General features: G+C 44.8%; 1 protein-coding gene across 1 annotated transcript; it reads left to right on the top strand.

Moving 5' to 3' along the window:
* Nucleotides 1-308: 308 nt before the first annotated feature.
* SRPX2 (sushi repeat containing protein X-linked 2) lies at nucleotides 309-19,735 on the top strand. The gene is made up of 10 exons (XM_070951904.1): nucleotides 309-381; nucleotides 8,188-8,271; nucleotides 10,132-10,323; nucleotides 11,962-12,138; nucleotides 13,798-13,924; nucleotides 14,013-14,134; nucleotides 15,574-15,753; nucleotides 17,127-17,260; nucleotides 18,007-18,128; nucleotides 19,358-19,735. The coding sequence occupies exons 1-10, from the start codon at nucleotides 312-314 to the stop codon at nucleotides 19,536-19,538; spliced, it is 1,389 nt and encodes a 462-aa protein (XP_070808005.1). The 5' UTR covers nucleotides 309-311; the 3' UTR covers nucleotides 19,539-19,735.
* The last annotated feature ends 3,000 nt before the right edge of the window (nucleotides 19,736-22,735 follow it).

The following is a 22,735-nucleotide window of genomic DNA, read 5'->3' as shown; positions in this document are numbered from 1 at the left end:
CCAACTCTGTTATTCTATATTCTGTAAATCTCCCTGATCTGGTGATGCTGGTTAGAGAATTATGTGATATTTTCCAACTCTGTCATTCTATATTCTAGCACGTCTCCTCCCCTTCTCCCACAAGAAACATAGCCTCTGCTACATGAGTAAATGTGCAGACGGAATTTACATCTTTTACACAGCCATTCTCCTTGCCTCTCTCTTGTACTAACCTCAAGCCTTTTTTCCCCCTCGGTTTTAGATTGAATTACCAACCACAAAGGCATGCTGGTATTTCTCTGCTGGCTTCAACCTTCCTCTTGAATGCAGAGATGTTTCAAGAGGCATTGCTCGTCTTCCTGCTTCTCTGGCCCACCTTGGTAGTCTCTACCTGGCATGAAGGTGAGTACTGACAAACCTCATCTGCGGAGGGAGATGGATGACTACAGCAGAACAATGTCTAATCCACAATAACACATTCAGATCAATTCTGGTGCTGTTTCTGTTATATTAGAGAGGCACCATCTTTAAGGCTGAGAAACTTCCTAACAGTGTGGACAATTGCCGTATTTTTCGGAGTATAAGACACACCTTTTTCCCACAAAAAAGAGGGCGAAAATCTGGGTGCGTCTTATACTCCGAATGTAAACTCGCCCAGCTTCTCAAACGGAGGTTTCCAAGGCTGAAAAAAGCATCAGAAACGAAGCTTCAGAAAAGAAGCCTCCAAACAGAGCTTCAGAAAAAAAGCCTCCCAAACAGAGCTTCAGAGGCTTTTTTTCTGAAGCTCTGTTTCAGAGGCTTTCAGAGGCAGGAAAGAAAGTTTTTTCTGAAACGGAGTTTCAGAAGTTTCAGAGGCAGGAAAAAAAAAGCAAAAAAAAGCAAGGCACAGAGCTCAGAACCAAGGAACCTGTTGCTAAAATTCACCTCTGAGAACAGCTGATTGGGGGTATTGGGAGGCCCATCCACCTGCCAATCAGCTTTTTTCTTATTTTCCTCCCCAAAAACTAAGGTGCGTCTTATACTCCAAAAAATACGGTAACCAGTGGAATGACTTGCCTTCAGAAATCATGGATGCTCCATCACTGGAGGTTTTCAAGAAGAGACTGGATAGCCATTTGTCTGGTTTGGTATAGGGCCTCCTGTTTGAGCAGAGGGTTGTACTAGAAGACCTCCAAGAGGGGTGAAATGCTACTAGTTTAGGCTGGTTCGCCCGAACCGGTAGTAAAAAAATGCTACTGGTCCATCGAACCAGTAGTAAAAAAAGTTTTTAGAAAAAGTTCCGAAGATCAGCTGAGTGACGTGTGATTGCCGGAACCTTTTTTTTTTTTTTAACTTTTTAAAGCATTTTTAACTACCGGTTCTCCGGAACCGGTAGTAAAAATTGCTTTTAAAAAGTTTTTTAAAAGGTTTCCAAGCTCGCGCGCCACAGCTGATTTCCCCCTCCAGCTGTTCTACTTACCTTCCCAAGCCTCCTTTTGGTGCGTACTGTGCATGCATGCCTGCAAGTGCGCGCTTGGCACGCAGCATGTATGCGCAGCCAGCGAACTGGTAGTACCACTGGTTTCACCACTGCCTCCAAGGTCCCTTCCAACTCTGTTATTTATTTATTTATTGTATTTATTTATTGGTTCGATTTATATGCCCCCCTTCTCCGGAGACTCAGGGTGGCTTACAATGCATTAAGCAATAACCTTCATACTTTTGTATATACCTGCTTAGTAGGGCTTTCGCCCCCCCCCCAAGTGGTGTTCTTTTTTATACAAAGTCAGCTTATTGCCCCCACAATCCGGGTCCTCATTTTACCTACCTCGGAAGGATGGAAGGCTGAGTTAACCTTGAGCCTGGTGAGATTTGAACTCGCAGTAATTGCAGGCAGCTGGCAGCTAAGTGCTACTTTAACAGCACTTTAGTCCGCTGCTCCACCAAGGCTCTGTCCTCTGTAGCTGATCCTAGGATCAAATCACACATACGGTCTATTAAATGGACAGTTATTTTAATATGGCCATTGAATCAGTTACAGGATGAGTAGATCATTGTAGCGGGAAGCTGAAATGTACCTGAACCCTTTCTGCAAAATCCTTTCAACTCTGTTATTCTGTTAAGGCTGCAAATGCAGAGACCCAAGGATGGAGAAAGTGGATCACGTGTGATCCTTCATCTCATTTCTGCAATTTCACCCACCCACCCCCAAACCCCTCTTGAAATAACGTTACTAATAATGGAACAGCAGTGCAATATATTTATTTATTTATTTGGTTGGTTGGGGCCTGGTGAAAACTTATTGCAATGTCATTTTAACAAAGCATGGTTAAAACAAATCCCAGCTCAGCAGGATGTGCAAATCCAGGCATATATAAATAAAGTGACCATATGGTAGTTTCTCCCTGCTGGATAAGAGGATGGGTCAAGATTAATGGAAATGAATCAGTTGTCTGACTTTATAATGGAGCAGGGGGTATCTATATAAAAGCCAAATACCACTCACTCATCACGAAATCTCCAGAACAGTAAAGCCTACAAACTTGAAATTTGGAACGTATGTTCCTCTTGGCTTCTAGGTGCTCGCTAAGAAAGGATTTTTCAAAATGAATATCAGATCATTATCATTTCATATGCAGTATTATATTCACACGCTCTGATGCTAAGGAGTTAAACGTTCTACTCCCCCTCCCCACCTGAAAGGAACTCTGTCCCAACTGTCAATTGCCTTATATTAACATGCTCTGATGCTAAGGAGTTAGACATTCTACTCCCCCTCCCCACCTGAAAGGAACTTTGTCCTAACTGCCAGTTGCCTTATATTAACACGCTCTGATGCTAAGGAGTTAGACATTCCAATCCCCCTCCCCACCTGAAAAGAACTCTGTCCCAACTGTCAGTTGCCTTATATTAATATGCCCCTGATGCTACGGAGTTACACATTCTACATTAAGTTTCAGGCTTTAAGTTTCAATTTATCACGCCCAATCACATAGTTTCGTAGCGAAGAACAGGCGTCCAGTTAGTATTGCTAGATGACCCAACTCTGCCTGGCCTGCAAAGATCACACACTACCTGGAGAATACCTTGGATGGATTTCTGCTCCAAAAGAGGCAATCAAAGAAGCTCAAGAAGTTAGAATGTGCGGAAATGAATAGATTAACTTTAAGAATAAAAGATAGAGAGGAATCAATGTATTTCAAGACATGGGGAAGATTTTATGAGTGGTTAGAAAAGAAATATGAATTAAAAATGATAGATAAATGAGGGAGATAATAGAAAGGTAAATGACGGAGAGATCAAAAAAGAAATAGAAATCTAGATGACACCAGAGAAAATTGAAAAGGGGGGGGAGAAAGAAGAGTATAAGAATAATGTACAATTATGATGATTGATTGATTGATTGATTGATTGATTGATTGATTTGTTGGGACTTGTATGCCGCCCTATCTCCACAGGACTCAGGACGGCTCACAACCATTAAAACAGAACAGATGATAATATTGATAGATAGAATAAATTTGAAAAGAAATTGAAAGAAAGTATGATTAGAATATAGGAAGTGCTCGAATACCAAACAAGAAGAATATTATATAGCAAAGAAAATAGAAAGGAGAGGGGAGGAGAGGGGAGGAAGAGGAGAGGGAGTGAGAGGAAAGGAAGAAAGGGAAAAGGAGAGGAAGGAAGGACAGGGGACAGAAGTAAGAGAGAAGGTCAGAAAGGGGGAAAGAAGAGAGGAGTGGGGGAAAGGAAGGGGAAGTAAGGAGGGAGGAGAGGAGGAAGGAGAAAGTAGCAGAGGAGAGGAGGTTGGGAAGGAAAAGAAAGGAGAAGAAGGCTTGTTGTGAAAAGAGAAGAAAAGATAGAACAGCAACTCTGAATGTAATTAAAATGGCTTATTTTAATGCTTTCTTTAAGGAAAATATATACATATATGATTAATTATGTATAAGAAAATGTGCATTTTATATTATGTGTATAAAAAAAAACCTGAAAAAACTTTTCAAAAAAAGAAAAAGAAACTCGAGAAGTTAAGCAATGGCTTCGAATAGGCATCATTTATTCTTTAGCCCCCAAACTAAACCTGGAATTCTACTCTGACAGGGTAAGAGAAACAAACACACATAAGCCTATGGGACTGGGGCTATCTCTTGAGATGAGTAAATATAGTTCTTCCCACACCACAGCTTTCCTGTGGTCGCAAGAACAGATTCTATATTTTTGTAAAAGTTTCCATGCTTCGCTTCAGGCCAATGAGAGAGTTTTTGGCAAATGGTCAGTCTACAGCAGTTAGACACCACCAAGTCAGGGAGAGGGGGAATCAATCATTTTTTTCCCCCTTCCTTAGCAAATTTTGCCTGTGTGCCTTATTAAAAATCCATCCATTGCTTGGTCACCACAGCTAACGAGCAAATATTTTCGGGAGCACTTTTCTTCCCTCTTCGGTGGATTGCAAGGTTTTGGAAACATTGCTGCTGATTTGCTTGGCTCCGTGCGCATGAGAATTAAAAGATCATGCCTCTCTTTTAAGCCCCGGTTTTCTAGACTAAGAAGGGATTTGCTGGGTCAAAGCAGCTCCATCATCCTCCGGCAGCCAAGCTGGGCTCTTCTGATTAACAGAGGGCTGATTAAATGATGCTTAATCAACTCACCGAATAATCAGATTAAGCTTTTCCTACTGCCATAGAATTCAGCGGAAACTCTGCCAAGTCTGTGGGGTAGCAAGAGCTTTTCACTGTCCCAAATTCTGAAGAAGCTTCTTCAATGAGAAGCCAAACGTCTTCAAATAAAAACCAGGAAGTCCAGGTGCCTCTTGAAAAAGCACTTTTGGGACAGCCATGACCTGGATGACGGAGAATCTCCATAGACATTGGAGAGCCACTGTTTTCACTAAAGAGCACACTTATTGCAAAAATGCCACCTGATCATTGTCAACACACCTTTAAACTAGTCTCAGATCTAGCCGAGTATTTGTCCCTTTCATTGACTAGATTTTTTTGGGGGGGAGGAATGTTCTGCCTTCCACAGTGACTCAGTCCACCCTTGAGAACATAAGGGATGGCATCACTGCACCAGTTGTTGTTAGTTGCGAAGTCGTGTCCGACCCATCGCGACCCCATGGACAATGTTCCTCCAGGCCTTCCTGTCCTCTACCATCCTCTGGAGTCCATTTAAGCTCACGCCAACTGCTTCAGTGACTTCCATCCAGCCACCTTGTTCCCTGCTGTCTCCTTCTTCTTTTGCCCTCAATCGTTCCCAGCATTAGGCTCTTCTCCAGTGAGTCCTTCCTCCTCATTAGGTGGCCAAAGTATTTGTGTTTCATCTTCAGGATCTGGCCTTCTAAGGAGCAGTCAGGGTTAATCTCCTCTAGGACTAACCGGTTTGATCACTGCACCAGTAGCGGTGAATAAAATCTATGTGGTGAGAGCAGAATTTGCCAGCACCGTCTCTCTGTGATGGGACACCCCTATCCTTTTCCTGCCATTTGGGGGAGGGTGTTGACTTTTGTGTCCTCTTCTCAGCCGAAGTTGTGTTACAAACAGCTGATGGTCTGCTGGCATCGCAGGCTTACTCTGCTCATTCCAATCTTAAGAAAAAGATCTTGCTTTTGACTCTGTCCAACTCAGCCCCGCACATAGCTTCCAAGACTAAGCTGGAGCCAAAGAGGAGAGACCAATTTCTGCATTCCACAGAGGGGACTCTGTGACAACTGTATTTATGAATTCTACAAACACAACGACTGCGTTTGTCAAGAAGGCTGACTCAACCCTTTCCTTGCTGGTAAAGTAGACATTAGACATTCCCTTGAGGCTAGTGGCCTGGAAATTGGATACTCGAGGAATTTTAAGTGGGGAAATGAACTAGCCATGCACTTTCTAAGATCTTTGATCCGCGTAGGTAGTGTCTAGAGTAGAACTTTCTCTTCATCTCTCTCTGCTTCATCTGCTCCTCTCTTCCAGCCGTGGAGAACCTCATAGCCAGAACAAGCTAGAAAAACAAAACGGCCCATTCCAGTCAGATTCCCCAAACAATCAAATAATACTTGTATTCCAATGAAGCAAGATGGCATGTTCTCGAGAGTTTACAAACCTTTTTTATTTTTAACTGGTTTGAGTAACATGTTTTGTAGCTCTTGTAGCTCTCACCCTAGGGTTTGTGGCATCCAGCCCACACTCAGCCTCAGCGTCCCTCCACTTTGGAGCACAATGAGACTCTCAAAGCAAGCCAAACATCTGGCATTTGGCTTAATAGACACACACAGTTTCGGGGTTATAGCAAAAAATAAAACGTGCCTCATTTCAATCACGTGTAGCTAAAATTAGATGAAAAGGCACAGGCCCACTTGCAAGAGGGAATCGTAATGACTCGGAAAATAGAACCAGCCCAGAAACCCTTGCAGATGATATTACTATCAAAAAAAAAAAAATTCTAGAGTGTGCAGAGATGGACAGGTTAACCCTAAAAATTAAAGGAAAAGAAGATTTGGATTAGTTTATAACATGGTAAACTATTTCTGTTGTTGTTAGTTGCGAAGTCGTGTACGACCCATTGCGACCCCATGGACAATATTCCTCCAGGCCTTCCTGTCCTCTACCATCCTCTGGAGTCCATTTAAGCTCACACCGACTGCTTCAGTGACTTCATCCAACCACCTCATTCTCTGCCGTCCCATTCTTCTTTTGGCCTCTATCTTTCCCAGCATTAGGCTCTTCTCCAGTGAGGCCTTCCTTCTCATTAGGTGGCCAAAGCATTTGAGTTTCCTCTTCAGGATCTGGCCTTCAAAAGAGCAGTCAGGGTTGATCTCCTCTAGGACTGACCGGTTTGATCGCCTTGCAATCCAAGGGACTCGCAGGAGTCTCCTCCAGCTCCATAGTTCAAAGGCCTCAATTCTTTGGCGCTCAGCCTTCCTTATGGTCCAACTTTCACAGCCATATATTGCAACTGGGAAAATCGTAGCCTTGACTATACACACTTTTGTTGGCAAAATGTCTCTGCTTTTTAGTATTCTGTCTAGATTTACCATAGCTTTCCTCCCCAGGAGCAAGTGCCATTTAATTTCTTGGCTGCAGTCCCCATCTGTGGTCATCTTGGAGCCCAGGAAAATAAAATCTGTCACTACCTCCATTTCTTCCCCATCTATTTGCCAGGAGGGAACTATTGTACAAATGGTTAAATGACAAATATTGAGGTTAGAGGAGTGGAATTGGATGAAATATGGTCTACATGAGAAAGAAAAACCGATGAGTTATTGTTTTGATGGTTATATAATCAATACTTTGATGGAAGACAGCATATGTTGTAAAGATGATTGATATTTTTGCATACTTGTTTATACATTACCGCATATTTGTTTATATATATATATATGATTGTAGCGATGATGATTCTGTTTGTATGTTAACACCATGGACACCTAGAGAACGCACTGTAGAAATGGAATGTATGATAGAAAACAGTAAAAAATATTTTTTAAAAAGAAAGAAAATAGAACCAGCCATGGAGAGAATGAACTGTATTGTGCGGAATGGGAAAGTAAGAAAACCTCATCTCATTGGGTTTAAATCAGTGGTGAAATCCAATTTTTTTTACTACTGGTTCTGTGGGAATGACTTGGTGAGCGTGGTGTGGCTTGGTGGGCGTGGCTGGGGAAGGATACTGCAAAATCTCCATTCCCACCCCACTCCAGGGGAAAGATATTGCAAAATTCTCATTCCCTCCCCACTCCTGGGGGAAGGATATTGCAAAATCCCCATTCCCTCCCCACTCCTGGGGGAAGGATATTGCAAAATCTCCATTCCCACCCCACTGCAGGGGAAGGATATTGCAAAATCTCCATTCCCACCCCTCTCTGGGTCCAGCCATTCACCTGCTGCCCGCCATGTCACTCACCTTGTTGTGTCACTGCCGCATCACCAGCTGTTCCATTAAAGTGAATGGGACGGTCAGTGAGTCAACAGCGGGTCAGAGGAGGAGCCCCTGCGGGACAGAGATGCCAGTTGCTCTTTAAAAATTATGATTTAAATTGAGTTGATTTAAATCAGGTCTATTTACTAGTGATTTAAATCACGATTGAAATCGTGATTGAAATCGACTTGATTGAAATCAAATCCACCCTGCATTCCAGTGACACCGATCCCCAGCAGCACTTAATTAACCATACATGGCTATTGGACATGGACAATTTTGAGGAAGGTCTTGTGCTAGGTTTTATGGATTCCCTTTCTCCCCCAGGGTCTAGATATTCCACTGAAGAAAGTCAAACTGAAGACGTGTACCATACAGAAGCCTCCAGTGTCCCTGCTCCAGATTATCAAGGTACCCAACTGCCATTCTGAGCTTCATTGTTCCAAGACCCTAGCAGGATCAGATCTAGTCCTTCCACCTCATTGGAGTGTACATTCATTTCTCAATCTGAGGTCATCAGGAGATCATTGTATTTCAAGGGATTAAATTGCAGGTAGACTTGGCCATTTCAAGCTCTTTGCACCATTGCTCTAGGTGGTATTGTCATCAAGGAGATCTATTTAGGCTCTTGAAAACGTGAAGCTGGCCTTATCTTCAAGTTTACAATGTTGGGGCGACTTTCTCCTATAGCTGTTGATGATGTAAGTTCTCACTTGGAATTTCCTTCTTGGAAGACTAGTACAGGACTTGCTCAGAACCACCATAAGTAGACTTCCTTCCTTCCCTTGGATCAGGGGTGTAAAACTCAATTTCATTGAGGGCCGCATTAGGGTTGTGTTTGACCTTGGGGGGGGGAAATGGGGGTGTGTGGCCAGCTCAACGTAACTCGTGTTGGAGGCACCTGTGGAGGCCCGATTGCTCTGCCAGTGAATACAGGCTCCCAAGTTCTGTTTTCGGTTGCAACAGCTTCCTGCAACCTTCTCCAGCAAAAACAGCTGGGGGGGAGGGCTGCCCACTGCCCTCCTGAACTCCATTTTTGCTGGCAGAGGCACCGTGGTTCGGTCCTTCATTGTTTCCAGGATAGACCAGATCTTCCCCGTGGGCCTTGAGTTTGACACCTCTGCCCTAGATTAAACCCCCTTGGTCAACCATGGGATCCTGTGGGGACCATCAGTAGCTACAATTTGTGGCTGAAAAGCTCCCGCAGAAAAGTAGAACTGATCTTCAGAGGAGAAATTAATAATCCAGACAAAAGTCATTTGCCGTGGTTCCCAAATTCAAAATGAAATGTCCAATTAGGAACAGATGGTTGGGGGAATGTTAAAGCTATGGCCAGTTCTTTAGATCTTTGTTTTCAGACCAGGGGACATTTTTAAAGAAGAATGGGAGAAATCTGTTAAGCAGGCAAGGAGCACCTTCCACTTATCACTACGTTACAACACACCGTCTCCACATATTGTAATCAGGAGTTTGCTCCTTGATTAGCTATAGCCATGATTGATAGACTCGGTCAAATCCATCATCTCCTCTTGCAGGAATTTCCTGTCAGAATAGACCATAAACTAATAAAGTGCAAGGAAATAATGATCATGACAATCCTTCCTCTCTTTTTCTAGTGATATGGTAAAACCATTATCTATTACTTGTATATACAGTACATCCGGCCTTTTCCCATTTTCGTTCAATCCATAAATTGCAATGAAACGAAGCTACCACAGAGGTGGGTTTCAACAGGTTCAGACCAGCTCTGGAGAACCGGTAGCGGAAATTTTGAGTAGTTTGGAGGACCGGTAAATACCACCTCTGGCTGGCCCTACCCCCATCTATTCTCTGCCTTCCGAGTCCCAGCTGATTGGGAGGAAATGAGGATTTTGCAGTAACCTTCCCTGGAGTGGGGAGGGAATGGAGATTTTACAGTATCCTTCCCCTGCCACACCCAAGCCATGCCCACCAAGCCATGCCACGCCCACCAAGCCACACCCACAGAACCGGTAGTAAAAAAATTTGAAACCCACCACTGAGCTACACCATACAAATAATGAACCAAACAACAATCCGTTATAATGTTAATTGACAACATTGGACACAATGGACCTACACCGAGTAAGAATGCACGATTTGGCCATCACTGTAAAGAAAACCTTGTTTTTCAGCTCCATCTTTTTGTCAAAGCTGGAGCAGAGTCACTGATAGTTCTACAGAAGCAAGTTATGCCTGAGACCATAAGAGATCTTCTATACGGTCCTTTCTTTCTCCCCCCCCCACCCTTAGTTCCTCGGTGGTGTCATCCGCTAATTATTTACAATGGGGAGGCTACCTGCTATTCACCCCGTGGAGGAAATTACCGCAGCAGCCTGGGGACACGCTGTGCGCTCTCCTGCAACCGTGGGTATCGCCTGGTCGGCCCGAGGTCTGTGCAATGCTTATTGAACCGCCACTGGTCTGGGATTATCTACTGTAGACGTGAGTATTAGCTCAGATTTCCCCTCTGAAGTCAGCCCCCATCAACACCAAGATAATCCATTATCAGTTGGGTGGGTGCCATCAAGCCACCAAGAGACGTATGCAAAGTTTGAAGTCTTGCAAGTTAAGCAGACAAGAGTTTGGCTTATGGATTATAATAAACCATAATTTGGCTAGACTAGAAGACCTCCAAGGTCCCTTCTAGCTCTCTTCCCTTCCCTTCTTCCAATTCTATTCTCTTCCCTTCTAATTCTCTCTTCGCTTCGCTTCGCTTCTTTCCTCTTCTCTCCTCTCCTCTCCTCTCCACTCCTCTCCTCTCCTCTCCTCTCCTCTCCTCTCCTCTCCTCTCCTCTCCTCTCCTCTCCTCCTCTCTTCCCTTCCCTTCCCTTCCCTTCTTCCAATTCTCTTCTAATTCTATTATCTTCTAATTGTATTCTCTTCCCTTCCCTTCTAATTCTCTCTTCTCTTCGCTTCACTTCTTTCCTCTCCTCTCCTCTCCTCTCCTCTCCTCTCCTCCTCTCCTCTCTTCCCTTCCCTTCCCTTCTTCCAATTCTCTTCTAATTTTATTCTCTTCTAATTCTATTCTCTTCCCTTCCCTTCTAATTCCCTCTTCTCTTCTCTTCTCTTCCTATTCCTATTCCTATTCCTATTCCTATTCCATTATATTATATTATATTATATTATATTATATTATATTTATGCTAAATGAGAGGAAATAGCCCAGATTCACACTCTACAGATATCACTATGGATATCTAAAATCATACTATAGCTTAACTTAAGATCAACGGGTTGTTTAGAAATAAAGTGAAAATGAAATGAAAGTGAATGAAATACACTTGTAGCAGGGGTGAAATGCTCCGGGTTCGGACCAGATCGCCTAATCCGGTAGTAATGGCAGCGGGTAGTTCGGGGAACTGGTAGCAAAAATCCCTTCTCCCCCCCCCCCCATGCAGAGCTCAGCCACGCGATCATCAGAGGCTTTTTTTTTTTTTACTTTTAAAAGCATTTTTTCTACGACCTCTTTGGCCAAAGTGGTTGTAAAAAAATGCTTTTAAAAGGCTCTGACAATCCGAGCTGAGTTGCCTGATCGTCAGAGGCTTTTTTTTTCTTTTAAAAGCAAAAACAAAATGCTTTTAAAAGAAAACAAAAGCCTCTAACGATCAGGCAACTCAGCTGGGATCGTCAGAGCCTTTTAAAAGCATTTTTTTAACAACCTCTTCGGTTGTAGAAAAAAATGCTTTCAAAAGTAAAAAAAAAAAAGTTGGCCACGCCCACCCAGTCACATTACCCATTACCACCAAGCCATGCCCACAGAACCAGTAGTAACAAATTTTACATTTCGCCACTGACTTGTAGTACTTTTGAATTCTATCCTGCTTCCCGATTTCTTTGCATCCGACATTCATGCTGGCCCAATTGTTATCCAGTCTCAATACAGTCTGCTTAACAGCGATTGGAGATTGCTAATTCCTTACAAAGCGGGACATAAATCAGTAAATAATGTTTAGATTCTCTCTCTCTCTCTCTCTCTGTGTGTGTGTGTGTGTGTGTGTGTGTGTGTGTCCCTCTCTCTCTCTCTCTCTCTCTCTCTCTCTCTCTCTCTCTCTCTCTCTCTCTCTCTCAATCTCTCTCCAGAGATTCGATGTCACACACTGCCAGCACTTCAGCACGGGTCGTACCAATGCTCCAATGGGGTGAAGACTGATTCTCACTGTCACTACAGCTGCCAACTCGGGTATCATCTAGAAGGTGACAACAGCCGTGTGTGCACGGAAGAAGGGCGCTGGAGCGGTAGCGTGCCAATTTGTGTAGGTAAATTCTCACCCTTCCACAGCTGCCCTCCTTCCAGTCCGAGTCCAAAAGGAGAAGTTAGCTTGGCCCACCCATGGCTTATAGATGTGAACAGGGATGGGTTACTGCCAGTTGTAACAACCGGTTCGCCCAGAACCAAAAGTGTGAGCATGCATGACTTCGAAAAACTGACGATGGCCGTATTTTTCGGAGTATAAGATGCACCTTAGTTTTTAGGAAGGAAAATAAGAAAAAAGCTGATTGGCAGGTGGATCAGCCTCCCGGAATACCCCCAATCAGCTGTTCCCAGAGGTGAATTTTAGCAACAGGTTCCTTGGTTGTGAGCTCTGTGCCTTGCTTTTTTTTTTTTTTTCCCCTGCCTCTGAAACTTCTGAAACTCAGAGGCAAGAAAAAAACTTTTTTTCTTGCCTCTGAAAGCCTCCGAAACAGAGCTTCAGAAAAAAAGCTCTGTTTGGGAGGCTTTTTTCTGAAACTCTGTTTGGAGGCTTCTTTTCTGAAGCTTCTTTTCTGATGCTTTTTTCAGCCTCTGAAATAAATCTCCATTTGAGAAGTTAGGCAGGGCTACATTCGGAGTATAAGACGCACGCAGATTTTCACCCTCTTTTTTGGAGGAAAAAGGTGCGTCTTATACTCCGAAAAATACAGTATATAGGATGTGATAGTGCCAGGACGGGTAGGCGGGGTCAACCGCTGGTTTGGGGAAGAGACCACAGAGTCAGGAAGTGCATTCCAGGCATTGACCACTCTGTTACTGAAGTCCTATTTTCTGCAATCGAGTTTGGAGCGGTTAACCTTGAGTACCTCTATTCTTTGCTTGTGTATTGTTGTGGTTGAAGCTAAAGTAGTCATTGACAGGAAGGACATTGTGGCAGATAATTTTATGTACTATGCTTAGGTCAGACTGAAATCGGCATAGTTCTAAATTGTCTAAGCCCAAAATTTGGAGTCTGGTGACATAAGGTATTTTATTGCGGTTAGAGGAATGGAGGACTCTTTTTGTAAAATATCTCTGGACTCTCTCGATTGTATTTATGTCCGATATGCAGTGGGTTCCAGACAGATGATCTGTATTCAAGAATTGGTCTAGCAAATGTTTTGTATGCTCTAGTTAGTAGTACAACATTACTATCTCTCTTGTGCTCTCCAAATCCACTAAAACAGCTTTGAGTTGACCATGGTCATTCTTAAAAGCACCAACCTCAAAAACACCATATGAGGCAGCTGGTGGATCTGCTCCCTTACCCAAGAGGCCCAACATTCACATTGTCCTACCTAGCAATATTTGTTCTTATTTGCCTTTTTTAAAAAAACGAAATATCTAAGTGTTTGTCATTGGGGAGAGCTGCAAAACCATCAAGACACCATTCCTTTGCTCAATGTACAGGTAATCCTCATAACCACAATTGGGACCAATGATGTGGTCGCTGAGCAAAACATCCCAGGATAGGTTGATAGATGTGATAGATTGATGCCACGTCCCATTCAGTCATTAAGCAATTCACTGCGGGTCATTAAGTGAGAGGTGATCTCAACTTGCCATTTAACTGCTAAACAGGCAGTCAGTAAACGAGGTGTCTTTGTATTGAAACAGCAGGGAAATAATGAGCAATTCTTTTGCTGCTCCTTTCCATAAAATTCTTCTCCCGTTTTCCCAAACAGACATTGAACCTCCTCAAATCCGGTGTCCGGATTCTCGAGAGCGAATAGCAGAGCCTGGCAAACTGACGGCCATCGTTTACTGGGATCCACCCCGCGCAAAGGATTCTGCTGACGGCATCATCAAAAAGTGAGCTCAGTGGGGACTTTGAAGGGTTGAAGGAAGTCTACTCTGTGATCTCCTATGCTAAAAAGTCTCTCTGTCGTTGGGAGTCCAGACTGAAACGTCGGGGCCCAGAACCAGGATCCGAGTTTTCAGAAGGAGAACATCTTATTCGCTATGCTGTCTATGACCAGGCGCATAATCGGGCCACGTGCAAATTTTTGGTGAGGGTCCGAGGTAAGGAACAAGACAGCAGTGTTGTCTAAACCACCCTAAAAGAAGCATGCTCTAAGATTTGACAGGATTCCCCCTTTTCCAGGGGTTGGCTTCAAAATTTTTAGCAAGGGGTTCTCTGCCTGGTTGCTGGGTGGATGTGGCCATGGTGGGTGTGGCCTAGGTGGCCTCCTACACCACAGCGGGGAGGGGGGTGTTTTTTCCCGGGCTCTGGAGGCTTTCCTCGAGCTCCAGGAGGGTGAAAACGACCTCCCCAGGCTCCGGAGGCCCATTTCCGGCCTTCCTAAACTTCTGGCAGGCCCATTTTTCGCCCTCCTCGAGCCTCCGCGCAGGGCCTATACTTACCTGCATTCAAAATGGGCCGCATGGGGACTCCTGGGAGGGGAGGGGTGGATGGGGCCAGCCAGAAGTGGGATTTGGGGGTTCTCCAAACGGCACAGAATCTTAGCTAGAGGTTCTCCCGAACCCCTGCAAACCTCCAGCAGCCCACCCCTGCCCTTTTCCCTTCAGGCTGCTCTCATTATTTAACATTCTTGTGGTCAAAATTGTGTTTTGTGAGGTCCCATAGCTGGATTCCTACACTGTGTTAAGCCATAGCACGGTAGAATGGCCTACTAGCATGGTATAGTGAAGTTACTGGACTAGGAGATCCAGCTAAAAGGTTCTATCTCAACCTTGGAAGTTCAATGGTGACCTTAAGCTCATCAAGAACCTAGCCAGTATCTCATAGGATTGTCATTATCAGAGGGCGAGGGGGCGGGAATGGAAGAAAACGTGCTTTAAACATCACCTTGAGCTCCGACAGAAAAGAATGGGTGTCTGTCTACAGAATGAATACATTCATAAAATGATTGGTTTCGTTCTGGCCAATACGGGAACCCAACTTGACATTTCTCGCTTGCTTGGCTCACACTTTCCAAAAGTTACATATTTCAAGAAACAGGACATGACTACAGGGAGTTTGGGACGCGGTGGCTCAGTGGCTAAGATGCTGAGCTTGTCAATCGAAAGGTTGGCAGTTCAGCGGTTCGAATCCCTAGTGTCGCGTAATGGGGTGAGCTCCCGTGACCTGTCCCAGCTTCTGCCAACCTAGCACTTTGAAAGCACGTTAAAAAATGCAAGTAGAAAAATAGGGGGACCACCTTTGGTTGGAAGGTAACAGCGTTCCGTGCGCCTTTGGCGTTGAATCATGCCGGCCACATGACCACGGAGACGTCTTCGGACAGCGCTGGCTCTTCGGCTTTGAAACGGAGATGAGCACCGCCCCCTAGAGTCGGGAATGACTAGCACATATGTTCGAGGGGAACCTTTACCTTTACCGGGAGTTGCCTGTAACTATCTGGAAAGGCATCTCTACCGCTTCTCCAAGGGTTTCCAAGGATTGGGTTTTGTTGAACCAAAGAATCCTTCTCATTCGAGACCATTGACTTTCCCTTCTCCAGTGAGTCGCTGTCCCACCTTGAAGGCGCCCGAACATGGTTATCTCAGCTGCACTTCAGCAGGGAACAATTATGGTGCTGTCTGCGAATACCAGTGCAATGGAGGCTACGAGCTAGAGGGTGCCCATTCACGGGTCTGCCAGTCCAGCCGCCAGTGGTCTAGTTCTCAGGCCAGGTGTACCCGTGAGTGAATCTGGGATTTGAGATGGGGGAGGGGGGAATGCCGAAGGACACAAAGGGCTCTCGGTGATTCATTTTTAAGACCCCCTGTATCCAGCTCGGATGCGGCTTTCCTCTTTTACTCTGATGCAGTTAAGTTCTGATAATCGGAAAAGCAATCAAGCCGAGCCAAAATTGCTGGCACCAAAAGGATCGAATTTCACTCATCCTGCCGACTCGTGCTTTTTTTTAAAAAAAAATTAAAAATGGTTTGTTGGACATGTCAACACTAAACCGCCACTAGCAAACAACTGTGGGCTTTGGGGTTGCTTTCCCACAAAAGCTTTCCTGAGCCACGGTGGCGTGGTGGTTAGAGTGCGGTACTGCAGGCTACTTCTGCTGACTGCCGGCTGCCTGCAATTTGGCAGTTTAAATCTCACCAGGCTCAAGGTTGACTCAGCCTTCCCTCCTTCTGAGGTCAGTAAAATGAGGACCCAGATTGTTGGGGGCAAGAGGCTGACTCTGTTAACCGCTTAGAGAGGGCTGTGAAGTGGTATATAAGTCTAAGTGCTATTGCCCTTCCTTCCTTCCTTCCTTCCTTCCTTCCTTCCTTCCTTCCTTCCTTCCTTCCTTCCTTCCCCCTCCTTCCTTCCTTCATTTCCTTTCCTTTCTTTTCCTTTCCTTTCCTTCTTTCCTTTCCTTTCTTTTCCTTTCTTTTCCTTCTTTCCTTTCCTTTCCTTTCCTTTCCTTTCCTTCCCTTTCCTTCCCTTCCCTTCCCTTCCCTTCCCTTCCCTTTCCTTTCCTTCCCTCCCTGTGGTTAGAATGCAGTATTGCAGGCAAAATCTGCCCTCAAGAGTTCGATCCTGACTGGCTCAAGGTTGACTCAGCCTTCCATCCTTCCGAGGTCGGTAACATGAGGACCCTGATTGTTGGAGGCCATAGGCTGACTCTCTTTACAGCTTAGAGAGGGCTGTAAAGCACTGTCAAGCGGTATATAAGTCTAAGAGTTATTGCTATTTCTTTCAACACAGTAGTTAGTAAAACATGCTTGGATGCCAGGATTAGAGCCCTTCAGATAACTGACATGGAACAGTGGAAGAAAAAAATGAAATGGAACCAAAGAATCCCAAAGGTGCTTTTTTTTCAAGAACCAACTGGACTTTTTGGGGTTTTTTTGAAGACGTTTCACTTCTCATCCAAGAAGCTGCTTCAGAGAAGCTGAAGGAGCAGAGCTGAAGAAGCTTCTTAGATGAGAAGTGAAATGTGTTCAAAAGAAAAACCCAGAAAGTCCAGTTGCCTCTTGAAAAAAAGCACCTTTGGGACATCTATGACAGGGATGACTGGGAATCTCCACGAACCAAAGAATCAATCTCTGCTTTGTCCTCTTTTCCCCGAAGCCATGCAAATCAATGTGGACGTCAACTCTGTCATGGGCCTTTTGGATCAGTTTTATGAAAAGCGCCGGTTGCTGGTCGTCTCGTCTCCTGACTCCTCGGACCGCTACTATAAGATGCAGAATGCCATGTTGCAAGTAAGACTGACCAGGGGGGTGGTCTACAAGACCTCCTAGGTGTTCTGCCCCAGCTACGGACCCCAAAGAACGCAGCACACACAAAGTCGGTTCAAACCTTAGTTTACTAAATAAACCAGTTTTTTTTACAACAATGGCTGTTAATTAACTGCATTAACAGCCACCAAGAATTCAAAGAATAATACTGAAAGCTTACTGTGGCTGGCAGAATGCCCAGAAGCAATTTGCAGGAAGCTGATAAGATAAGCAAGACAAGACACGAAGGTATGTGAACGGACTTGTTCCCTGCAAATTGCTTCAGTCGGCGTTCTTCCTTAAATAGGCTAAGGGAGTGGCCAATTAGCCCCAAGCCTTACTCTCGAGGAGACCTCCTCCTGAGGAGCCGCCACTCCTGCCTTTTGGCAGTTCTGCGTGCCTGTGCATCAAGAAGAGACTCCTCCTCTTCGTCCTCTTCAATTAAAGGAGCTTCTGGAGGTTCTGAAGGCCCTGGCTGAATCCCCGCCTCTGGCACCACATCTTCTCCAGCCTCCTCATTGTCCGACTCGAGTGCCAGATGCACAGGCTGCTGGCGCAGCACCACACCAGCCTCCTCGCTGTTGGAATCAGCTACTAACTGCACCAGCCGCTGACAGGCCACAACACAAAGTCCCTTCCAGCCCTACGATTCTATTCTCTTCCCCCCATCCCTGCTGTCCTCCACACCTACCAGGCACTTCCTAGCTGTATTCTTTATTTCTCCATTGCAGCAGGCGACTTGTGGGTTGGACATGCGTCACATGACTGTGATTGAACTGGTGGGTTTGCCACCTCGTGATGTGGGGCGGATCCGAGAGCTCCAACTCTCCAAAAAGATAGTGGAAGAACTGAGGTGAGTGGAAACCAAACTACGATAAGCTACGTCTTTTATAGCCACAGGAACCAATTAGAAATCTCATTCGCCCTCCTCCTTCAAGTTATCAGGAAAAGTGACCATAATCAAAAAGTTTTCATAGTATGAACAGAAGCCAGTATCTGTAGCTCAAGGTGAGTTCTTGGTGCTCTCCGAGCTTGGTTGTTTCCTTGCAGATGTTTCCTTGCCCAGCTAGGTAACATCTTCACATGTTCTTCAGATGTTCCCTAGTTGAGTAATGAAATGTCTGCAAGGAAACCACCAAGCTCAGAGACCATCAAGGATTCCAACGCATATGGTGTAATCAACTATGGAACTCCCTGTCACCAGATAATAGTGAGAAAAGTTGAAGTGAGACGACCACTCCAGAACCACATCTCGCTCTCCAAAATTAGGCACACAGTCCTACTTTTGTTCTAGTCCTGCTCATTGCTTTAGACCAGCAACTTTGGCAACTTTACACCTGGAGGACTTCAACTCCCAGAATTCCCTAGCCAGCAAAGCTGGGAGTTGAAGTCCTCCAGGCTTAAAGTTGCCAAGGTTGGAGATCCCTGCTTTAGAGTAGTATTTCTCAGCCTTGGCAACTTTAAGAGATGTAGACTTCCTGCCAGCCGGCATGTCTAGGATGTCCACCTATTCTGTGCTGTCCACACATCTTAAAAGTTGCCACGGTTGAGAAACACTGTTTTAGAGAGCAAGCCATCCAGGGGTTTAACTTGCTTTTAACCTAAAAAAAAACAAACAGGTAAGGCAGATTTGTGGAGGATAAGGCAGAGATTTGGCACAGCCTGCAGGCACTGCTTGACAAGAGGAACAAGTTAGCCAGGCCTGAGACCTTCTCCCACCCAGCAATTGAATTTTGCATGCATCATCTTCTCTTGATTTTTTTGCTGATGAGCCACTGTGGTGCAGTGGTTAGAGTGGAGTTCTGGAGGCTACTTCTGCTGACTGCCGGCTGCCTGCAATTTGGCAGTTCGAATCTCACCAGGCTCAAGGTTGACTCAGCCTTCCATCCTTCCGAGGTGGGTAAAATGAGAACCCAGATTGTTGGGGCCAATAGGCTGACTCTGTAAACCGCTTAGAGAAGGCTGTAAAGCACTGTAAAGCGGTATATAAGTCTAAGTGCTATTGCTATCTTCTCTAAATGTTAATTGAGCAAAAGAGCCCTAATCAATCTATATATTTTTTTTGAAACCTTATTTCTGCAGGCAGCTCCTGCACCTTAGTCATTCTCGCTTCAGCGTAGTGTTGATTGACAAAGACGGCGTAGACCGTGATCGCTACATCCAGCCAGTGACGCCTGATGAGCTGTTCTCCTTCGTGGATATGTACCTGCTAAGCCCGCAGGAACAGTTACAGAAAGAACATAACAGGGACATGTGCGAGTGAGAAGGAACTGTCTGGCTGCCTTCGGCCACCGATGTCAACCCAAGGGTCTTGTTTCACATTAGCCAAGGTGGTTAGGGGTGAAACCCGAAAAGCAACAGTTGGATTTCAGTCAAGGTGGCAGAAGAAATTTCTTTTCTGATCCTGCAAGATCAGGAAAGGAAGCAGAGCATTCTCATGGCCTGGTTAATATCTTATCAATCTTGGAGACACTATTCCAAAGGAGATGCTTTCTCAAATGTACATTTTTTTTCCCATAAAGAGCACTTAAGACTCTTTTTGCCTGGATCATAAATCTCTTCCCCTTATAAAGCAGGAAGTTGATGGGTTTGGTCTCCAGTTCCCATCAACCTCAAGCCAAGCATGACTAAGGATTTCCAGAGTTGTGGTTTCACATCTACAGCACTTCAGCGCAAGACCAGCTCTATCAAGGATATCATTGAGATAACTGGTGAAGAACAAGATCTTCTGAATTGTCCTTTCTGTTTTCTTCTTAGCTTGGCTCTTCTTTGGGGACATGCCCAAAAGATAGGGCTCACCAAAAATTAAGTTAGCTTAATTACAAACGAACAGACTACCATGTTTTCCACCTACCATCCTGGTCAAATAAAAACCAACATTCCTGAGTTTTGGGCTCTCCAATCAGAGGTGAACCAAGACTAAAATCACAGGGCTTCCAGCTTCTTTCCATCCTTCCGAGGTGGGTCAGTAAAATGAGGACCCAGATTGTTGGGGGCAATATGCTGACTCTGTACACCGCTTAGAGAGGGCTGTAAAAGCACTGTGAAGCGGTATATAAGCCTAAGGGCTATTGCAATTCTTAAAATAGTCAAGCTTATTATTTTAAAAAATGGTTTTGCAACTTGAATACGAGGTCAGAGAAAGAGACCTTCAAAGAGAAGAAGTGGGAAGCACGGAAACAAATCTATATAAAAGGTAAAGGTTCCCCTCGCACATATGTGCTAGTTGTTCTCGACTCTAGGGGGTGGTGGTCATCTCCGTTTTAAAGCCATAGAGGCAGCGCGGTCTGAAGAAGTCTCCGTGGTCATATGGCCGCCATGGCTAAACGCCAAAGGCACATGGAGCGCTGTTATCTTCCAACCAAAAGTGGTCCCTATTTTTTCTACTTGCATTTTTTACGTGCTTTCGAACTGCTAGGTTGGCAGAAGCTGGGACAAGTCATGGGAGCTCACCCCGTTACGCAGCATTAGGGATTCGAACCGCTGAACGGCCGACCTTTCGATCGATAAACTCAGCATTTTAGCCACTGAGCCACCACACCCCAACTATATACAGGTGCCTATTTTGCTATGAGAACACCAAGGCAACAGACAGAAGAAACCCAATGCAGAAGGGAGGCTCCTTTTAGCTCCACCTTTCCAACATGCTTCTTCTGAGTGGCACCAACAGCATAGCAAGGATTCCCCAGAGATCAGACTGACCTCCTCCCCCTCCCCTGGTAATTTTTTAGGAAGTTATGAAAAACGAGCGCTTTTGTAAAAGCACATTTCAATAACTTCACCTGTGCCTCTTATTATTTATTTCTCATCGCTTGGGAGATTTGGCTTGTTATGCTGTTTTAATTCGGTTGTCTTTATTCCGACGTTGCAAATGCTGTGTATCACAAGACTGAAGCAGGTTAAAAATCAAATAAATCCAAAAATCAAAATAACTCCACTTGTAAGAGGGTTAGCTTTTAAGAGGGCTGGGAGCCCTGGTGGTGCAGTGGTTTTCGTGCAATATTGCAGGCAAACTTTGCCTACAGTCTGGAATTCGATCCTGACCAACTCAAGGTTGACTCAGCCTTTCATCCTTCTGAGGTCAATAAAATGGGGAGGTTAAACAAGGACCCAGTTTGTGGGGGCAATAAGCTGACTTTGTATAAATATATAAAAGTATGAAGGCTATTGCTTAACGCATTGTAAGCTGCCCTGAGTCTCCGGAGAAGGGCGGCATATAAATCAAATTAAAAAAAAAAAAAGATTGTTGGGGGGGGCCATAGGCTGACTCTGTAAACTGCTTAGAGAGGGATGTAGAGCACTGTGAAGCAGTATATAAATCTTAAATGCTATTGTCTTTTCTTTCTTTCTTTCCTTCCTTCCTTCCTTCCTTCCTTCCCTCCCTCCCTCCCTCCCTCCCTGTGGTTAGAATGCAGTATTTCAGGCTAATGCAGTTCACTGCCAGCAGTTTGATCCTGACAAGGTTGACTCAGCCTTCTGTCTTTCCGAGGTCAATGAGGACCCAGATAGTTGGGGCAATAGGCTGACTCTGTAAACTGCTTAGAGAGGGTGTAAAGCACAGTGCTATTGCTATTGTCCCTTCCTTCCTTCCTTCCTTCCTTCCTTCCTTCCTTCCTTCCTTCCTTCCTTCCTTCCTTCCCTCCCTCCCTCCCTCCCTCCCTCCCTCCCTCCCTCCCTCCCTGTAGTTAGAATGCAGTATTTCAGGCTAATTCAATTCACTGCCAGCAGTTTGATCCTGACAAGGTTAACTCAGCCTTCCATCCTTCCGAGGTGGGTAAAATGAGAACCTGTATTGTTGGGGCCAATATGCTGATTCTGGTAAACCGCTTAGAGAGGGCTGTGAAGCACTGTGAAGCGGTATATAAGTCTAAGTGCTATGGCTATTTAATTTAATGTAAGCACAAAAGGAACAATTGGGACCCTTCTGCTCTTTTCGGCAACTCTGCGCCTCTTGAAGTCTTCAACATCTGCCATGCTGGCCGGGTTTGAAGATGTTGGAAACCTAACATGTGGCAACCAGAGGATGCCTCCCCTGGCATTCTTTAATCCTCGATTAAAAACAGTCTAGGCCACTTCAAAGAAAATATATATATATATATTAAGAAGCGTTTGTGTCTGTGTATGTGTGTTCCTACAAGCTTCCTCAAGGGAAATCAACCCTGAACTGCCCTTTCGAAGGACAGATCCTGCCTTGGATCCTCCTCCGCTCTTCTCCCTTCCATAGATAATTCCAGATTTGGGCAGCATGCAAGAAAAAACAGACTTCTTGCCGTGTCTTCTTCATATTCATGTAATTTTAGACATCCTTCCCCCACTTCCAGCACCGGAAGCTTTTCCTCGTAAGTGGAAAAAAAATACGCAGATGAATGTGATTAGCTCCATTCTGCTGCTTCCAACTTAGAGTAGACACTTTGAAATGCAACTTCCAGGGCCCTACGGTATCCGCGGTTTCAAGACTGG

The sequence above is a fragment of the Pituophis catenifer genome, unplaced genomic scaffold, assembly GCF_029215685.1.
Source record: "Pituophis catenifer annectens isolate HBS135680 unplaced genomic scaffold, rPitCat1.0.hap2 SCAF_11, whole genome shotgun sequence".
Lineage (NCBI taxonomy): Eukaryota > Metazoa > Chordata > Lepidosauria > Squamata > Colubridae > Pituophis > Pituophis catenifer.
Note: the sequence above shows the minus strand (reverse complement) of the source record. Positions and strands in the feature narration are given on the sequence as shown.

Coding starts and splice junctions, on each gene's coding strand:
- SRPX2 (XM_070951904.1), top strand. CDS start 312: ATGTTTCAAGAGGCATTGCTCGTCTTCCTGCTTCTCTGGCCCACCTTG. Junction 8,272..10,131: donor CCCTGCTCCAGATTATCAAG/GTACCCAACTGC, acceptor CCCCACCCTTAG/TTCCTCGGTGGTGTCATCCG. Junction 17,261..18,006: donor TGCAGAATGCCATGTTGCAA/GTAAGACTGACC, acceptor TCTCCATTGCAG/CAGGCGACTTGTGGGTTGGA.